The sequence below is a fragment of the Nycticebus coucang genome, chromosome 16, assembly GCF_027406575.1.
Source record: "Nycticebus coucang isolate mNycCou1 chromosome 16, mNycCou1.pri, whole genome shotgun sequence".
NCBI classification, from domain to species: Eukaryota; Metazoa; Chordata; class Mammalia; order Primates; family Lorisidae; genus Nycticebus; species Nycticebus coucang.
This window is the reverse complement of record NC_069795.1, coordinates 95,570,796-95,587,985: the sequence shown is the minus strand read 5'-3', so window position 1 is coordinate 95,587,985 and position 17,190 is coordinate 95,570,796. Positions and strand designations below refer to the sequence as shown.

The window sequence follows — 17,190 nt, the reverse complement described above, 5'->3', positions numbered from 1 at the left end:
TAGAGCCTGCTGACGTGTCACTCCCACATCCCAGCTTGCAGGTTTATTGGGAGCAGATAACATATGGGTTTCTGACCCTAGTTCATGCCAGGGTAGGCCCAGTGGTACCCTAAGCTCATGCTGTGACAGTACCTCAGTGCCTGAAAGTATTATTGCCATTCTTAGCCTAAACTCTAAAATTTCCATGCTGGCTTATAAGGAGTAACAATTGCTATAAGAAGGACCAAGAGGATACTTTGGAGTTTTCCCTCCCAAACAAAACCGAAGTATGAAACAAGGCTGCAATCCCCGTGAAACTGTAGGAATTTGGGCCATTATCAAAGACCAAGAAGAAACAGACTTGGTGTTATCATGTTCCCACTCGATATCCTGGCTTCAGTTACAATGAAGAATGATGAGGATGGTTAACAACATGGTGACTTCAAGTTGGCTGATTTTCCAGAGATGACCTTCTTACTGAATCAAATTAATTTATCTCCTGGAATTTGGTTTGCAGCTACTCATCTGGTAAAAGGTTTGAGGTTGAACTGCTCATCTGGTTTGAGGTTGCTGTAAGCTGTGACAGCACAGCCCAGAACAGGAAAATGCCATCCACTTCTTAACCAGTGCCCTATATTTAGTGCTACTTGAGGAGGCTACCTGCCATCAACTTTACCACTGTAGCACAAAAGCAGCCATAAGAAAAAGGATAAATTTGGTTGTGGTCTAACAAAACAATTTATAAAAGCAAGCTGGCCAGGTGAGGTGGCTCAGGTCTGTAATCCTAGCACTCCAGGAGGCTTGTTGAACGCCTAAAAGAAACCCATTCCAGGAAGGCGATATTCCACAAACACGGAGCCTCTATAATGTACAAGGGTACTAAGAAACATAACCTTTTTCAAAGTATTTTCTTTTTGTATAGAGGTATAAGACATGGAACCAAGACTAATTAAATAACAGTACCAAGGATATTGTAAGGCAGTTTCCAAAAATAGGCATGGGCTATTGTTGTAAATGGGCTGTAATTTTTTTAAGATGGGTCCCTGAGATTTGGAGTAATCAGAAAAGGCTTCAGGGAAAAAACATTAACTCTTGAGAGGTTTGAGAAGATAGAAATGAGAGGAAAGAGCTTTCAACTAGGTCTAGGAGATGAGCTCACTTCTCCTTAGGGGACAGTAAGTTGAACTCACCAGAAGTCTAAGAGTAGAAGATAAAGTCTCAAGATGATGAGTGCTAGGCAGGAAGCCCTGGGATGCCAGATGGACCATCAGAGCCCCTGCTCCACCCTCAGCATTGTGGGAGGAGGCTTGTAAGCTGGAGAGTCATGTGGTGGCCTGACATCTTGATATGATTGAAGTCAGTTCTTAGTCTTTATGTCTTCTGAAATTTCTGTAGTAGACTTAAAATTTACAGTGGAACCTCCATAGTTGACCACTTCCCTACATTGATACCTCCTTAAGTTGACCTAATTTTCGTAGACAAGATATGCATCGTGCACTATATGAACATATCAATATAGTAGGCCTAGTTCCTTATGTAGACCACCTCTGTGTGTTGACCAGTTTGTTACAGTCCCTTGGGTGGTCAACTTACAGAGGTTCTACTGTATATTGGAAGTTAAAGTTGTTCACCTATTATCACTTCTTTTTTTTTTTTTTTTTTGAGACAGAGTCTCTCTATGTCACCCTGGGTAGAGTGCTGTGGCGTCACAGCTCATAACAACCTCAAACTCTTGAGCTCAAGCCACGCTCTTGCCTCAGCCTCCCACGTAGCTGGGACTACAGGCGCTCGCCACAACGTCTGGCTATTTTATTGTTGTTGCCGTTGTCATTGTTGTTTTAGCTGGCCTGGGTCGAGTTTGAGCCTGCCAGCCTCGGTATATGTGGTTGGCACCCTACCCACTGAGCTACGGGCGATGCCCTATCATCACTTCTTTATTCTTAACCATTGAATGAGATCTACATGCAACCTATTGGTAAAATATTCCAGTTTTATACTCACACGTAGAATTTACAAAACTAAGTTTAAAGGTTCCAGTAATTGAACCAGAAAATTTCCACAAAATGTCACAATTAAGACATTTAAAAGTGGAAACACAATCTTGCACCCAAATCTCAAACATAACTACTTAAATTTTACATGCATTTCGGTCTTGTCAAAATGCATGTTTATTTTACTCCAGTTGTAATATTGTTACAAACACTGAAAGCATGTTAAGTAACCTACTATAAACATGTTAAAATAATCATTTTCATAGGGGTCATTTTAAGTTTTGAGTAAGGATCTTTGAGTATATATACCAAATTTAATCATCCTCCGTTTTAAGATATTTTCCTGTTTTGATTAGAACTTTCTATTTGATGTGCCCCTGGCATCCTGGTGTGAAGATGGAGATGTGATAGCTCCTCAGTCCTCTGGGAGGCCAGAGATGGGTCTTAGTGACTGGAACTCCCACACCTTGTGGCTGTGAGAGACATCCTTGACTGATTACTTCAGTGGGCTGTATAAATATTTTTGATGTGGCATTATATGAAAAAAGTTGGGATGCATTTTTATTGTGATGCAGCAATAATCACTTTCAGCTTCTATTACTATTACTGTTACTGGTCATTGGATTTGGAGTGTTGTTACAATTGAGTGTTTTTGTGTGTGTTTGTTTTTTGAGACAGGGTCTCTCTCTTTGTCACCTGGGATGGAGTGTAGAGGTGTCATTATAGCTCACTTTAACGTCAAGCTCCTGGGCTCAAGTGATCCTCTTGCCTTAGCCTCCAGAGTAGCTGGGACTACAGGCGCATGCCACCATGCCCAGCTAATTTTTCTATTTTTTGTAGAGACAGGGGTCTCCTTGTTGCTCAGGCTGGTCTCAAACTCCTGGCCTCAAGCAATCCCCTGTGCCTGGTGACAATTGGGTTTTATTACTTTTTGAAGTAATACTAGTGCACAATAAAATTTTTTTTTTTTTTTACAATTTTTGGCCGGGCCTGGGTTTGAATCCACCACCCCCAGCATATGGGGCCGGCGCCCTGCTCCGTTGAGCCACAGATGCTGCCAACAATAAATTTTTTGAATACTACAGAAAGCTAAAGAGTGGTAGTAAGTACCCCTCTAATCTCAGGTGTGAGCTTAATGCTCCTGTCCACAGATCTGAATGGTCATTAGTTTCTTGTGTATTTTTCTAGAGACATACTAACACCAAAAAAGTGCCTATACATATACATATATATACATCTATCTATCTTTCTATATATAAAGGGTAACATTAAAAATATTTACCACAGGTACAATGAACTGGAAGGAAGACCTATGGTATCTAAGATATGCTACGACGCCTACTGCATATTATCTGCACATATTTTTTGCTTTTATACATTGATTTGTACATTTCTTTTCTTCTTTTTTTCTTTTTTGAGTGTCTCATTCTGTTGCCCCAACTAAAGTGCAGTGGTGCCACCATAGCTCATAACAATCTCAAACTCTTGGGCTCAAGAAATCCTCTTGCAGCTTGGTGCCCTTAGTTCAGTGGTTAGGGCGCCAGCCACATGCACCGGGGCTGGTGGGATCGAACCTGGCCAGGGCCTGCTAAACAAAAACAACAATAACAAAAAAACAGCTGTGCGTTGTGGTGGGTGCCTGTAGTCCCAGCTACTTGGGAGGCAGAAGCAAGAGTTTGAGGTTGCTATGAGCTATGATGCCATAGCACTCTACTAAGGGGCTGACATAGTGAGATTCTGTCTCAAAAAAAAAAAAAAAAAAAAAAAGAAAGAAAATCCTCCTGCCTCAGTCTCCCAAGTAGCTGGGACTATAGGTGCCCACTATAATACCTGGCTATTTTTTTTTTTTTATTTTTAATAGAGATGGGGTCTCACTCTTGCTCAGTCTGGTCTCAAACTCCTGAGCTGGAGAGATCCTCTGGCCTCAGCCTCTCAGAGTGCTGAGATTACAGGTATAAGCCACTGTGCCCAGCCCACTTTTTTTCATTTTAGTAATGTGATCTGGAGACTGTTTCACATGAGCATGTGTATAGCATCTTCGTTCTTTTCAGTGGTACTGTATTTTAACTACTTCCTATAGATAGATGTTTAGTTTGTTCCCAGAGTTTTGTTACTATAAACAAAAATATCCAACAAATATCCTTCCACGGTGTGCATTTGGCTGTGGCATAAATGTCTAGACAAGGAATTGCTGGGAAAAACAGCATAATCTTATTAAAATATGATTGGTATTATTAAATTTCCTTCCAAAGAGGTGTACTGTTTTTATTCCCACCAATAATGTGTATGAAGGCTTATTTCCCAAAGTGAGAATAACTCAATATATCTCTGTCAGCCTGAAGGATGAAAAATGGTGTCTCACTGATTTGATTTGCATTTAATGTAAGATTAAATTTTGTTTCGAACGTTTTGAACCAAATTTTCCTCTGAATTACAGAAAAAATCATCCATGAATCTGAAACATGCACAGATACAAACTAGAAGGCGATAAGCAGATAACAAAATCAGAACAAAAGCTGATGATTAGTACTACTCAACAACCAGGATAGCAACAGTGTTTCAATTTTTGCTGGGTGCCACTTTTCATTAGGAAACAGCATTTGGGAGTTGTGAATTACAAGAATGTATGGTATGCTTGACCCTTGCTAAGGACATAGAGATCAGAGATAGATATGGAGAGTCAGAGAGGGTAACAGTAAGAAAAAAGAATTTAAGGACTATCTAGGCTGGGAGAGGCTTACAGAAATCAGCATTTTGGTACCCTATTTACTGCTATTCCTGCATCACCTAGCAGGGATTCCTCCCTTAAAAGTATGTTGGGTGGGCGGCGCCTGTGGCTCAGTCGGTAGGGCGCCGGCCCCATATCCCGAGGGTGGTGGGTTCAAACCCGGCCCCGGCCAAACTGCAAACAAAAAATAGCCGGGCGTTGTGGCGGGCGCCTGTTGTCCCAGCTACTCGGGAGGCTGAGGCAAGAGAATCGCTTAAGCCCAGGAGTTGGAGGTTGCTGTGAGCTGGGTGAGGCTACAGCACTCTACCGAGGGCCATAAAGTGAGACTCTGTCTCTACAAAAAAAAAAAAAAAAGTATGTTGGGTGTAGGGTGGCGCCTGTGGCTCAGTGAGTCGAACCCCATACACCGAGGTTCGCCGCGGCCCAACTGCAACAAAAAAATAGCACGGCATTGTGGCGGACGCCTGTAGTCCCAGCTGCTAGGGAGGCTGAGGCAAGAGAATCGCATAAGCCCAGGAGCTGGAGGTTGCTGTGAGCTGTGACTCTACAGCACTCTACTGAGGGCGACAAAGTGAGACTCTGTCAAAGTATGTTGGGTGTAGTCGGGGAGTTTCACTGGCATTGAACCCATCTTGTGAGACTTTTTTTGGGGAAAATGAGAGTATCCTGTGAGACTTGCTCTGTTCACAAATTATTCATCCCCTAACTCAACCCCATCACTTATTTTGAGGAACTGATGAGCAAGACAGGAGTGCGTACGTCTGCACGTAAGATCCTGTCAGTGTTCCACATGGACCTTGAATCACATAAAAGATACTACAAAGGTAGAGAAAAATAGAAGGCCTCCCGATGCTCTGAAAAAACAAAAAATCCTAACCATCTCTCACCTCCCTCAATATGTAAGAAAAACCAGAATTATTGCCCCTCCCTTCCCCTCAAAGCCCCCTATCTCCAGTGAGCTCTATTTTCTTCTAGTTTCTTTCATTGAGCTTTGGATGTTAAAGAAGTGAGGGATAAGGCTTAGCGAGGTAATATCGAAGTGCATGGCGCAAATTTAGACTTGAGCCCAATGTTAGATTACGGATTTGCACATCGAGTCCCACCCCTACCCAACCCGGGGACGTCACGGCTCCCGTATTCCGTTGTTTTAAAAGCAAGCGGTTGTTAACCCCCCAGTCCTGCTCTTTGTGTCGGCCTCCTCCGAGTTGCCTTTTCGCGGGCTTCCGAGGTGGAGGAGCAACACCGCGGCGGCGCCTCCTGCTCGCCGGGCGTCCGGCTCCTCGCCAGCCCGGGGCTCTCCCTCCGCCCGCGCCGCCCAGCCCGGCCCCTCTCCGGCGCCCCCTCCCCGGCGCGCTCCCCGGCGCTCCCCGGCGCCCCGCCTGACGCTGCAGCTGGGCCGGCGACTTGCCATTGGACTAAAAATAGCAGCGTCGCCCGCCCGCCCCAGGCCCCGGGTGCCCGCTCCCGCCCCGCGGCCCGCTCTCTGCGCCCGCCCCGGCCCGGCCGGCTCCGTCGCCCGCGCAGCCGCCCGCTGGCTGGCGCCGCCGCCGTGGACAGACTCCGCGCGCCGGCTCCGTCTCCGGCTCCGGCTTGGCTCGGCTCGGTGCACGCCGCGGCCATGCAGCGCCGGGGCGCCCTGTTCGGCGTGCCGGGCGGCAGCGGCGGTAGGAAGATGGCTGCAGGAGACATCGGCGAGCTGCTCGTGCCCCACATGCCCACGATCCGCGTGCCCAGGTCTGGGGACAGGGTCTACAAGAACGAGTGCGCCTTCTCCTACGACTCCCCAGTAAGTGAGGCGCCTCTGGGAGGGTAGCGGTTCCGGCGGCCTGGGCGGCTTGCGAGGCAGGGAAGATGCGCAGCGGCAGCCGGGGACGTCCTCCTCCGGCGGAGTTGGCCCGGGGGCGCTGCAGTTCGGCACACACTTAGTGCCCCACGGCTGCCGCCGCTGAGGCCGGGGTAGTTAGGGTGGTTTGCTCCCTTGGCTGAACGGGCCCGAGGGCCACCAGCCTCCCCAGAGCTCCGCCACCGTTTGAAAGAAGAGTTCCCCGTTTGCAACTGCAAGGTGCAGACTGCGTCCTCCCCGGCGCGAGAGCGGAGGGCGGGTAGATGGACCGGTTGAACCTCTGTGCACCCCTGGACTCACAACCCGCCTCTTTCTGGGACCGCTTGCTTTGCCTGAGGATCCCCACTGCTGGGCATTTCTGATTTCCTCTCTGAGTTTTTTCTTCCTCCACTTCCCATTTCTCCCCACTCTTTTTCTTGCCAGTAGAATGTCACAAGAAACCTGTGGGTGCCGGATTATGATGGCTTTCTTAAAGCCCTTCCAACTTTGCCTTCTAAATGAGTCGCTTAGGCTGACACGCGCTAGTATATTATTAAAAGTTCAATCCCGAGTCGTGACGACCTAAGAGACAGGAGAGGGGAGTTACGACCTTCCACCCAGGGCGGGTGGTGGTGGTTTTCACCTGGTTGTATGTGAATGTGTGAGAACAGAAGCAGGGTAGAGTGTCCCTTTCAGGAGTCAAAATGGGCTTCAAAGTGACTCAGCTGTCTGGCGTTTATCATGTCTTTTTGAGGACCAGGTTATTTTTATCCACCCACTTTAGATCTCATATGTCACCCGGCAGATCTAAATGCACAGGGAGGTGCCTGGGTCAGGGGGACAGAGGCAGGTCTCACAACAATAATCGGACACATTTTATTCATAGTATGTAAAGTATTGTTGGAGGAAAAAAAATCTAGATGAGCAGCAATTTCCCCAAAGTTTCCTTTATTATCTGTGAGTTGATTTTGGCTGTTTGAAAAGCATTTTTGTTTGCTATACATCGGAGTTCTCAGAATTAGTGTCACCTCTGACTGACATTTAGTTTTTCTTTTATGTGAATTCCAGGTCGTTTCTGAATAAAGTCTAACTTGTTTGTTGATTACCTTTTTTTTTTCTTTTAAAAAGATCCACAGAGTGGAGGGTGACTGTCAGTGGTAGCTTTAGATCCTGTTATCCATAAAGGAGTTAAACAATGCCATCTTCAGATTGTGTCCAGTGTTGGGCAAGTTCCTCCTAACACCTCCTGAAGGGGAGTGAAGAGGGAGGACAGTCCTAACTAACTTAAACAGTTGACATATTGAGAACTCCAGGAAGAAGAAAGTGGCCTAGGTCTTTTAGGATAGCACAGCATTGTAAAATGGGTCAAACAACTTTCTCCGTATTTGATTTGGGCCGGTCTTCGACTTCTGCTTATAAACTTTACTATTGGAAATCTTTGCCCTGTTGATATAGGGTACAGCAGTTGTGAAAGGAAAGCTGATCTTTAAATTCACTTCCGTAAGTAGTTACTGGGAGCTTATTGTGTGCCAAACACTATTCTAGAATTATCTTGTTCACTGATGCTTTCATTCATATCACAGTAGTTCCTTTGCAGAGACTGGGATTATTTACCAGGCTAATGAATTAATATATTTCATTATCTATGTTTCAGGGGAGGAAGAGAGGGTTTCATAACAGGCTATCTCAAGGCATGGTGTCTGATAATGGAAAGTCTATGGTACTTAACACTCCTTTATGAATCCAGTGAGGGTTTCTTGAGCACCTCCTGTGTGTCAGCTCATACATTCACACTGTAAGAGCCATGGAGAACAAAATCCATTGGTGCTAAACACATCAGGAACTTCTGTTAGAAAAAGGCCAAAACCAGTTGAATGAAAAAGAATGTCATCCTTGCATTGGATACTTTTGAAAAAGATCATTGACAAAGATGGATGCAAAATAGAGAAGACCAACATTCCAGGCAAGGGAATTTACATGTGCAAATACATTAAAGTGTGAATATTTTCTACTAGTGTATTTAGAAGAAAAAAATTGATTTGGCAAGTAACAAGAATGAGGTCAAGACTAAGTGGAGAGTAGATGATGGGAGCCTGGAAAATATTTGATCTTGATTTTATACAGTTTTAGAAAGCTACTCTATCTACCCCGTTTCCCTGAAAATAAGACATCCTCTGAAAATAAGACCTACTTACAGGAAAGATAAGATGTTCCCTGAAAATAAGACCTACTTACAGGAAAGATAAGACGTTCCCTGAAAATAAGACCTAGCGCATCTTTGGGAGCACACCTTAAAATAAGACACTGTCTTATTTTTGGGGAAACAGGGTAAGTAATGTGTTGCAGGAAGACTGTGAATTAAGTTTTATTATGTCCCTACCAAGTCTAAGGCATGATCTGAAGACCTTTGCCATTGTTCACTTTTGTAGGATGTGAGAATTGGGAATCACAGGGGATCATCATGTAGAATGTGGCTTGCCGGGGACAAACTTGAAAGATAGAGCCAGACTAGCAAGGTTGATCCTAGCTCTGTCACCTAGCTGGGTAGCTTCTCTGTGTCTCAATTTCTCCATCTGTAAAGTAGAGATGGTAACGTCTCTTAATAAATCTATTTTGTGGATTAAATAAGTTAATATATAAGGGTGTCAGGCTAATTAGTTATCACTATATATATTTGCTTTAGAAAAAAAGAGGAGAGAAAGAAGAAAGAAAGGACAAAGGTAGGATGAAAAAGAGTCACTCACAAATTGTAAGCCCAGGTTTGTCATCTGGTGTTATGTATAGAGTTTTGTGTTAAGTGAAGGAATTATCTTGGTTCACACTTATGGTCCCAAGCTTTCCTGGACCTCCATGGACATCTCTGATCTCCTTGATTGTTGAGCTTTCTCTGTTTTCTTTTTTCTTTTCTTTCTTTTTTTTTTTTTTTTTTTGAGATAGAGTCTCACTTAGTTGCCCTTAGTAGAGTACTGTGGCATCATAGCTCACAGCAACCTCAAACTCTTGGGCTCAAGCGATTCTCTTGCCTCAGCCTCCTGAGTAGCTGGGACGACAGGTGCCTACCACAATGCCCAGGTATTTTTAGAGACGGGGTCTCACTCTTGCTGGGGCTGGCTCACTCCAACCTTTGAGCTCAGGCAATCCACCCGCCTCAGCCTCCCAAGTGCTAGGAGCCACCGCTTCCAGCCCTTCTTTTTCTTTTTTGAGACAAAGTCTTATTCTGTTGCCCAGGTTAGAGTGCCCTTGCATCGTCACAGCTCACAGCAACCTCAAACTACTGAGTTTTAGCAATTCTCCTGCCTCAGCCTCCTGAATAGCTAGGACTGCAGGTACCTGCCATGATGCCTGCCTAGTTTTTCTATTTTTAGTAGAGATGGGGTCATGCTCTTACTCAGGTTGGTCTTGAACTCCTGAGCTCAAGGGATCCTCTTGGCTCAACCTGTCAGAATGCTGAGATTATAGCCATGAGCGCTGTGCTGGGCCCTGTTGAGCTTTTCCTTTATCTGGGTGTACTTGTTCCTCCCCTTCCGTTTCCAGGTCACCAGCTCCAATAAGGCCAGTCTCTGGCTTTTCCTTTTCTAATGTGATCCTTTTTCAGGGGTCTTTTTCAACCTTCCTCTTCTGTTTCAGGTTCCATCCTTTCCTCTGACTGCCTCCATCAGTCTGCCTCTTGTGCTATTTATGCCCCTCCTCACCTGGATTGTGAGTGGAGCAGTTGTTTGTATCTTGCCTTAGCTTGGCTCAGCTGGAAATGTGGAGGCTTAGACAAGGCTTGCCCTAACCACTAAGCTATAGGTGCTGAACCTCTCCAGGAGTTTCTGATGTGTGACAAAGATTGAAATTCAGTGATAGGGCACTTACTAGGCCCAAGTACCATTCTAAGCATTTTACGTGTCAATATGTGTATGTGTGTAATTTATTTATGTTTTTGAGACTAAGTTTTGTTATCTTGCCCAGACTGGAGTGCAAAGGCACCATTACAGTTCACTACAGCTTTCAGGCTTAGGCAACCCTCTTTTTTTTTTTTTTTTTTTGGAGACAGAGTCTATGTCACCCTCAGTAGAGTACTCTGGTGGTAACAGCTCACAGCAACCTCAAACTCTTGGGCTTAAGCGATTCTCTTGCCTCAGCCTCCCAAGTAGCTGGGACTACAGGGGCCTGCCACAATACCTGGCTATTTTTTTGTTGCAGTTGTCGAGACGCTTTTTTTCTTTTTTTTTTTTGGTTTTTGGCCAGGGATAGGTTTGAACCTGCCACCTCCGGCATATGGGACCAGTGCCCTGCTCACTGAGCCACAGGTGCCGCCCTTTGTTGCAGTTGTCATTGTTGCTTTTAGCTGACCTGGGTCAGGCTTGAATCCTTCAGCCTCAGTGTACTCAGGCAACCCTCTTGACCCAGCCTCCCAAGTAACTGGGACTACAGGCATGTGCTGGCATGCTTGACTAATTTTTTACATTTTTGTAGAGAGGGAGTCTTATTGTGTTGCACAGGCTTGTCTAGAACTCCTGGACTCAAGAGTTCCTTCCACCTTGGTTTCCTAAAGTGCTAGGATTATAGGCATGAGCCATTGTACCTGTGCATGGTCTCATTTTAACCTTTTTTTTTTTGAGACAGAGTCTTACTTTGTCACCCTGGGTAGAGTGCTCTCGCGTCATAACTCACAGCAACCTCAAACCCCTGGGCTCAAGTGATCCTCCGCCTCAGCCTCCCAAGTAGCTGGGACTACAGGCATGTGCACCCTGGCTAATTTTTTCTATTTTCAGTAGAGGCAGGGTCTTATTCTTGCTCAGCCTGATCTGGAACTCCTGGCCTCAAGCAATTCTCCTGCTTTAGTCTCCCACAGTGCTAAGGCGAATAAAGCAAAATTTAGGAGTGTATTATAGACATCCCACTGTGAAGATGTAACTGTAAAGTAAATCTAATTAGTTTTGCATGTCCAAAGTTCCCTTTCAGAAGCAACCAGCTGAAAAGTTGTTCTACAGCAATGATTCTCAAGCTTTTTGGTCTCTCACAGGGGTCCTCAAACTGCGGCCCGCAGGCCACATGAGGCGGTGTGATTGTATTTGTTCCCATTTTTTTTTCTTTTTTTTCACTTCAAAATAAGATATGTGTAGTGTACATAGGAATTTGTTCATAGTTGTTTTTTTTCTTTTTTTAAACTATAGTCCGGCCCTCCAACGGTCTGAGGGACAGTGAACTGGCCCCCTGTTTAAAAAGTTTGAGGATGCCTGCATATTTTTGAGAACCCAAAAGAGCATTGTGTGGTTTCTATTGCTATTTACCGTATTATAAATTAAAACTGAGAAAAATGTAAAACAATTTGAACAATTGCATTCTATTACCTGTTAAAGTGATGATATCATCTGATGTCATGTAGCCTCTGAAAAATGCCACTGTATTTTATGAAGCCAAAGTTTTATGGCCAAGATTCCCAGGCCATAATTTGAAAACCAAAATTCTAGAGTTTAGGCAGGAAAAGTACAGCCACTTACTGTAGTCACGTACCTCACCTGAAGTGTGACTTCTTTGGGTTTATATTAAGTTGTCATCTTAATCTTAGCTCAGCCTCACATGTCATATGTTGCATGCACATTCTTTTGGAAGCAAATTAAAATTGAGAGAATTTGAATAACACCTTTTAAAAGAACTAAAGCTCCTTGATCTGGGAACCGTTGGCTGTTACAGAAGTAAGAATTCTTCTGTTGACTGTGAGTTTCACTGTAGTGTGATCTGGTGGGCTTTTCTTTGGGGAACCTTGAATGTTAGTATCTTTTTTTTGGGGGGGGGCTACTAGTTAGGAGACTTTTCTAATCTCTTGCCTGGAAAACGAAGGCCTATCTGCCGTTATTCAGGGTGCCTAGTGGGAAGGGAGATAAGGGAATTCTCAGTATCTGGGTATTGGATGCCAGCTGGGTATTGCCCACTGGTTCTCAACTGTATCCCTACTTTGCTAAGCCTTCTCCCATTATTGTAGGAGCTGGGCACCTGGACACTGCACTTCCCAGAATCCTTTGATGGCCAATTCTGATATTGATTCTGTCAGTAAGGGATTTGGAAGATAAAAGAGAAGGAGAAACTACTGTTGATATTGCATCTGTGGCACATGGTGGATGTTAGGTTTTCCCAGCAGCTCCTGGGTGTCCTCCTGGGACTCAGAGCCACATCAGTGATAGGGGACCTGAGATCATCTGTGCAGTTTCTTGTGCTTGCACATCCTGGTCTCCTGAACGTGAGCTGTGATTTCTCTAACCTTGGCTCTCACAGCCTTTCCCATGATGTTGTAAGCTTTTAATTTTCTGTACTAAGTTCTTTCCATCCTGAAATTCCTAGAATAGTGTCTGCTTTCTGAACAAATCTGGACTGATACACATACATTCCCTTAGTCCCTGTGTGTTTGGGCAGTTATACACAACTTTTTTTTTTTTTTTTTGGCTGGGGCTAGGTTTGAACCCACCACCTCTCCTTGAACCACAGGCGCCGTCCACCTTTTTTTTTTTTTTTTTTGAGACAGGATCTCACTTTGTCTCCCCCCACTCCCCGCCCCCATGATTGCCTGGCATCACAGCTCACAGCAACCTCCAACTCCTGGGCTTAAGCGATTCTCTTGCCTTGGCCTCCCAAGTACCCGGGACTACAGGCACCTGCCACAACACCCGCCTATTTTTTTTTTTTTTTTTGGTTGTAGTTGTCATTGTTGTTTGGCAGGTCCAGGCTGTATTCAAACCCACCAGCTCTGATGTATGTGGCTGGCATCTTAGCCACTTGAGCTACAGGTGCTGAGCCATCTTAACCATTTTTCAGTGCACAGTTTAGTGGCATTAAATGTGTCCACATTATCATCACCATCTGTCTTCAGAAGTCTTTTTGTCTTGTCAAATCGAAACTCTATACCCAGTAAATAATACCCCCCCCATTGTCCCCTTCCCTAAGCCCCTGGCAACCACCATTCTACTTTTTGTCCCCATGGTTTGAAGTACTCCTATAAGAGGAATCGTACGTCATTTGTCCTTTTTGACTGGCTTATTTCACTTGGCATGACGTCCTCAAGGTCCCTCTGTGTGGTAGCATGTGCCAGATTTCCTCCCTTGTTAACACTGGATATATTCCATTGTGGATGTGCCCCATTTTGTTTACCCACAATCTCCTCCTCGCACAGTGAGGTCCGGGCAGATTGACCCTTACCTGGACTCTTGCAGAAGCCTCCTAACCAACCACCTTGCCTTCTCTGTCATGCTGCACTCTCAGATACTCTTCTAAAACATGGTTCTGATCATGTCATTTCTCAGCCTGGAAATTCTTATGGCACCATTCCACTCTTCCTAGCGTAGCACATCAAATCACTTTACCTTGCTGATCCTGCTTCCCTGCCCTCCGCTTTGGTTCCCTGTGGCCCAGAGGACTTTCCATCCTGAAGATGGTCTGTGCTGTCACCCCTCTGTGTGCTATTCTTCTGGTGTCCTGGAATGCCTTCTCCTGACCCCAGTGGCTCTGCTGCAGAAACCTGTGGAGCCTTTAACCCTTTGACTGCAGATTGCTCAGAAGGGAAACGTTCAATGGAGGCATGCAGCAATCGCAACAGTCATCACCACACATGGTGCTACTGGACATTCTTTGGTTTCTTTTTTTTTTTTTTTTTGTAGAGACAGAGTCTCACTTTATCACCCTTGGTAGAGTGCCTTGGCATCAGAGCTCACAGCAACCGCCAACTCCTGGACTTAGGCGATTCCCCTGCCTCAGCTGAGCAGCTGGGACTACAGGTGCCCACCACAACACCCGGCTATTGGCTGGGGCCGGGTTTGAACTGGCCACCCTCAGTATATGGGGTTGGCGCCCTACCCACTGAGCCACAGGAGCTGCCCGTTGTTTGGTTTCTTACTAATCAAAATAATTCACCCAAGCTGGTTTCAGTGTCAATATTTTATATTTATAAAAATAGTAATATGCAAGCAAAAAAATTTTAATATAGAATGATAAAGCTTTGCTATATCAATGCAAATTTAATAATCCTTTTTTGCATGGTACAACTCAAAACACACTTCTGTGCATAATCCAATGAAATGGACTACTCTTCAAATTTATCATACTCCACTAGAATTCACTATTTGTACAAATTATTTCAGGTGCAACCGTGAACAATATTGAGAAGGAAGCATATGATGCTTACAGACTCAAGTCAGGTACATAAATAGCATGTGTCCTCAGGTTTTTATTTGCACAATGAACATTGTCTGTCATTGGCACTACAGGCACATCTCGTTTGAATGCCAATGGGCCTGTCATTTGCCGAAAGGTTAAAGCCAGCCCACATGGTCTCTCTGAAAACCTCCTTCCCCCTAGCTGAGTTAGAGGCTTTATTTTCCTTTGTTTCCAAAGCACTTTGTACATCTCTGTCACAGGTGGGATATGGGTTGTTGAAGGTAGGGAAGCTGAGGTCTTAAGACAATTAAAAGAAAAAGAACAGAGGAGTAAAAACAGTGCCATTTGGGAACCTGTGCTACAAACTTATATCTTTTCTGATTTGCTATTTTTTTTTAAATAAGATCATGAGCATATATTTTAGAATAAAAAGTCTTGTTACTGTGTGAGGTTGAACATTTTTGTTAGAGTTGAGTTCCACCTTTAGTGCCTTATGGTCTGAGAAGATATAAGGTAAAATTTCGATTCTTTTTATTCTGTTGATATTTGTTTTGTGTCCCAGGATATGATCAATTTTGGAGAATGTTCCATGGGGTGATAAGAAGAATGTATATTCAAGGCATGGAAATTAAACAACCTTCTGTTGAATGACAGATTGGTGCAGGAAGAAATAAAACAGGAAATCCTAAACTTCCTTGAGCATAACAACAATGAAGACACAAGCTACCAAAACCTGTGGGATACTGCAAAAGCAGTTTTGAGAGCAAAATTTATCGCTTTAGATGCCTACTTTCGAAAAATAAAAAGAGAGCACATCAAAAAACTCACAAGCCATCTTATGGAATTGGAAAAAGAAGAGCAATCTAAGTCTAAACACAGTAGAAGAAAAGAAATATCCAAAATCAAATCAGATCAATGAAATTGAAAACAAAAGAATCATTCAGAAAATTAATGAAACAAGGAGTTGGTTTTTTGAAAAAATAAATAAAATAGATAAACCATTGGCCAGACTAACTAGAAATAGAAAATAAAATCTCTAGTAACCTCAATCAGAAACGATAAAGGGGAAATAACAACTGATCCCACAGAGATACAAGAGATCATCTCTGAATACTACCAGAAACTCTATGCCCAGAAATTTGACAATGTGAAGGAAATGGATCAATATTTGGAATCACACCCTCTCCCTAGACTTAGCCAGGAAGGCATAGAGCTCCTGAACAGACCACTTTCAAGCACTGAGATTAAAGAAACAATAAAAAAGCTTCCAACCAAAAAATGCCCTGGTCCAGATGGCTTCACACCAGATTTCTATCAAACCTTCAAGGAAGAGCTTATTCCTATACTGCAGAAATTATTCCAAAAAATCGAGGAAGAAGGAATGTTCCCCAACACGTTCTATGAAGCAAACATCACCCTGATACCAAAACCAGGAAAAGACCCAATCAAAAAGGAGAATTTCAGATCAGTTTCACTCATGAATATAGATGCAAAAATTCTCAACAAAATCCTAGCCAATAGATTACAGCTTATCATCAAAAAAGTCATTCATCATGACCAAGTAGGCTTCATCCCAGGGATGCAAGGCTGTTTTAACATACGCAAGTCCATAAACATTATCCACCATATTAACAGAGGCAAAAATAAAGATCATACGATCCTCTCAATAGATGCGGAAAAAGCATTCGATAAAATCTAGCATCCTTTTCTAAAGAGAACACTGAAGAGTATAGGCATAGGTGGCACATTTCTGAAACTGATTGAAGCTATCTGTGACAAACCCACAGCTAATATTTTACTGAATGGAGTAAAACTGGAACCAGACAAGGTTGTCTTCTGTCACCTTTACTATTCAACATAGTGCTGGAAGTTCTAGCCAATACAATTAGGCAAGACAAGGAAATAAAGGGAATCCAAATGGGAGCAGAGGAGGTCAAACTCTCCCTCTTTGCTGACGACATGATCTTATACTTAGAGAATCCCAAAGACTCAACCACAAGACTCCTAGAAGTCATCAAAAAATACAGTAATGTCTCAGGATATAAAATCAATGTCCACAAGTCAGTAGCCTTTGTATTCGCCAATAACAGTCAAGATGAGACGTTAATTAAGGACACAACTCCCTTCACCATAGTTTCAAAGAAAATGAAATACCTAGGAATATACCTAACGAAGGAGGTGAAGGACCTTTATAAAGAAAACTATGAAATCCTCAGAAAGGAAATAGCAGAGGATATTAACAAATGGAAGAACATACCATGCTCATGGATGGGAAGAATCAACATTGTTAAAATGTCTGTATTTCCCAAAGCAATCTACCTCTTCAATGCCATTCATATCAAAATACCAACATTGTACTTTCAAGATTTGGAAAAAATGATTCTGCGTTTTGTATGGAACCTAAGGCAGTTCTTAGTAATAAAAATAGCTAAGGCAGTTCTTAGTATAGCTAAGGCAGTTCTTAGTAATAAAAATAAATCCAGGGGCATCATCATACCAGATTTTAGTCTGTACTACAAAGCCATAGTGGTCAAGAC

The 17,190-nt window shown here is 43.7% G+C and overlaps 1 protein-coding gene across 3 annotated transcripts in view; it reads left to right on the top strand.

Annotated features, from left to right (window-relative positions):
* The first annotated feature begins 6,092 nt into the window (after window positions 1–6,092).
* Window positions 6,093–17,190, top strand: part of USP13 (ubiquitin specific peptidase 13) — a 180,004-nt gene continuing 168,906 nt past the window's right edge. Inside the window, exon 1 of one of the 3 annotated variants that reach the window (XM_053564766.1) lies at window positions 6,093–6,484. In XM_053564766.1, the coding sequence (XP_053420741.1) occupies window positions 6,317–6,484 (168 nt within the window). In that variant the 5' untranslated portion in view covers window positions 6,093–6,316. The remainder of the gene's footprint in view (window positions 6,485–17,190) is intronic. The other 2 variants (XM_053564767.1, XM_053564770.1) reach the window with 2 other exon arrangements.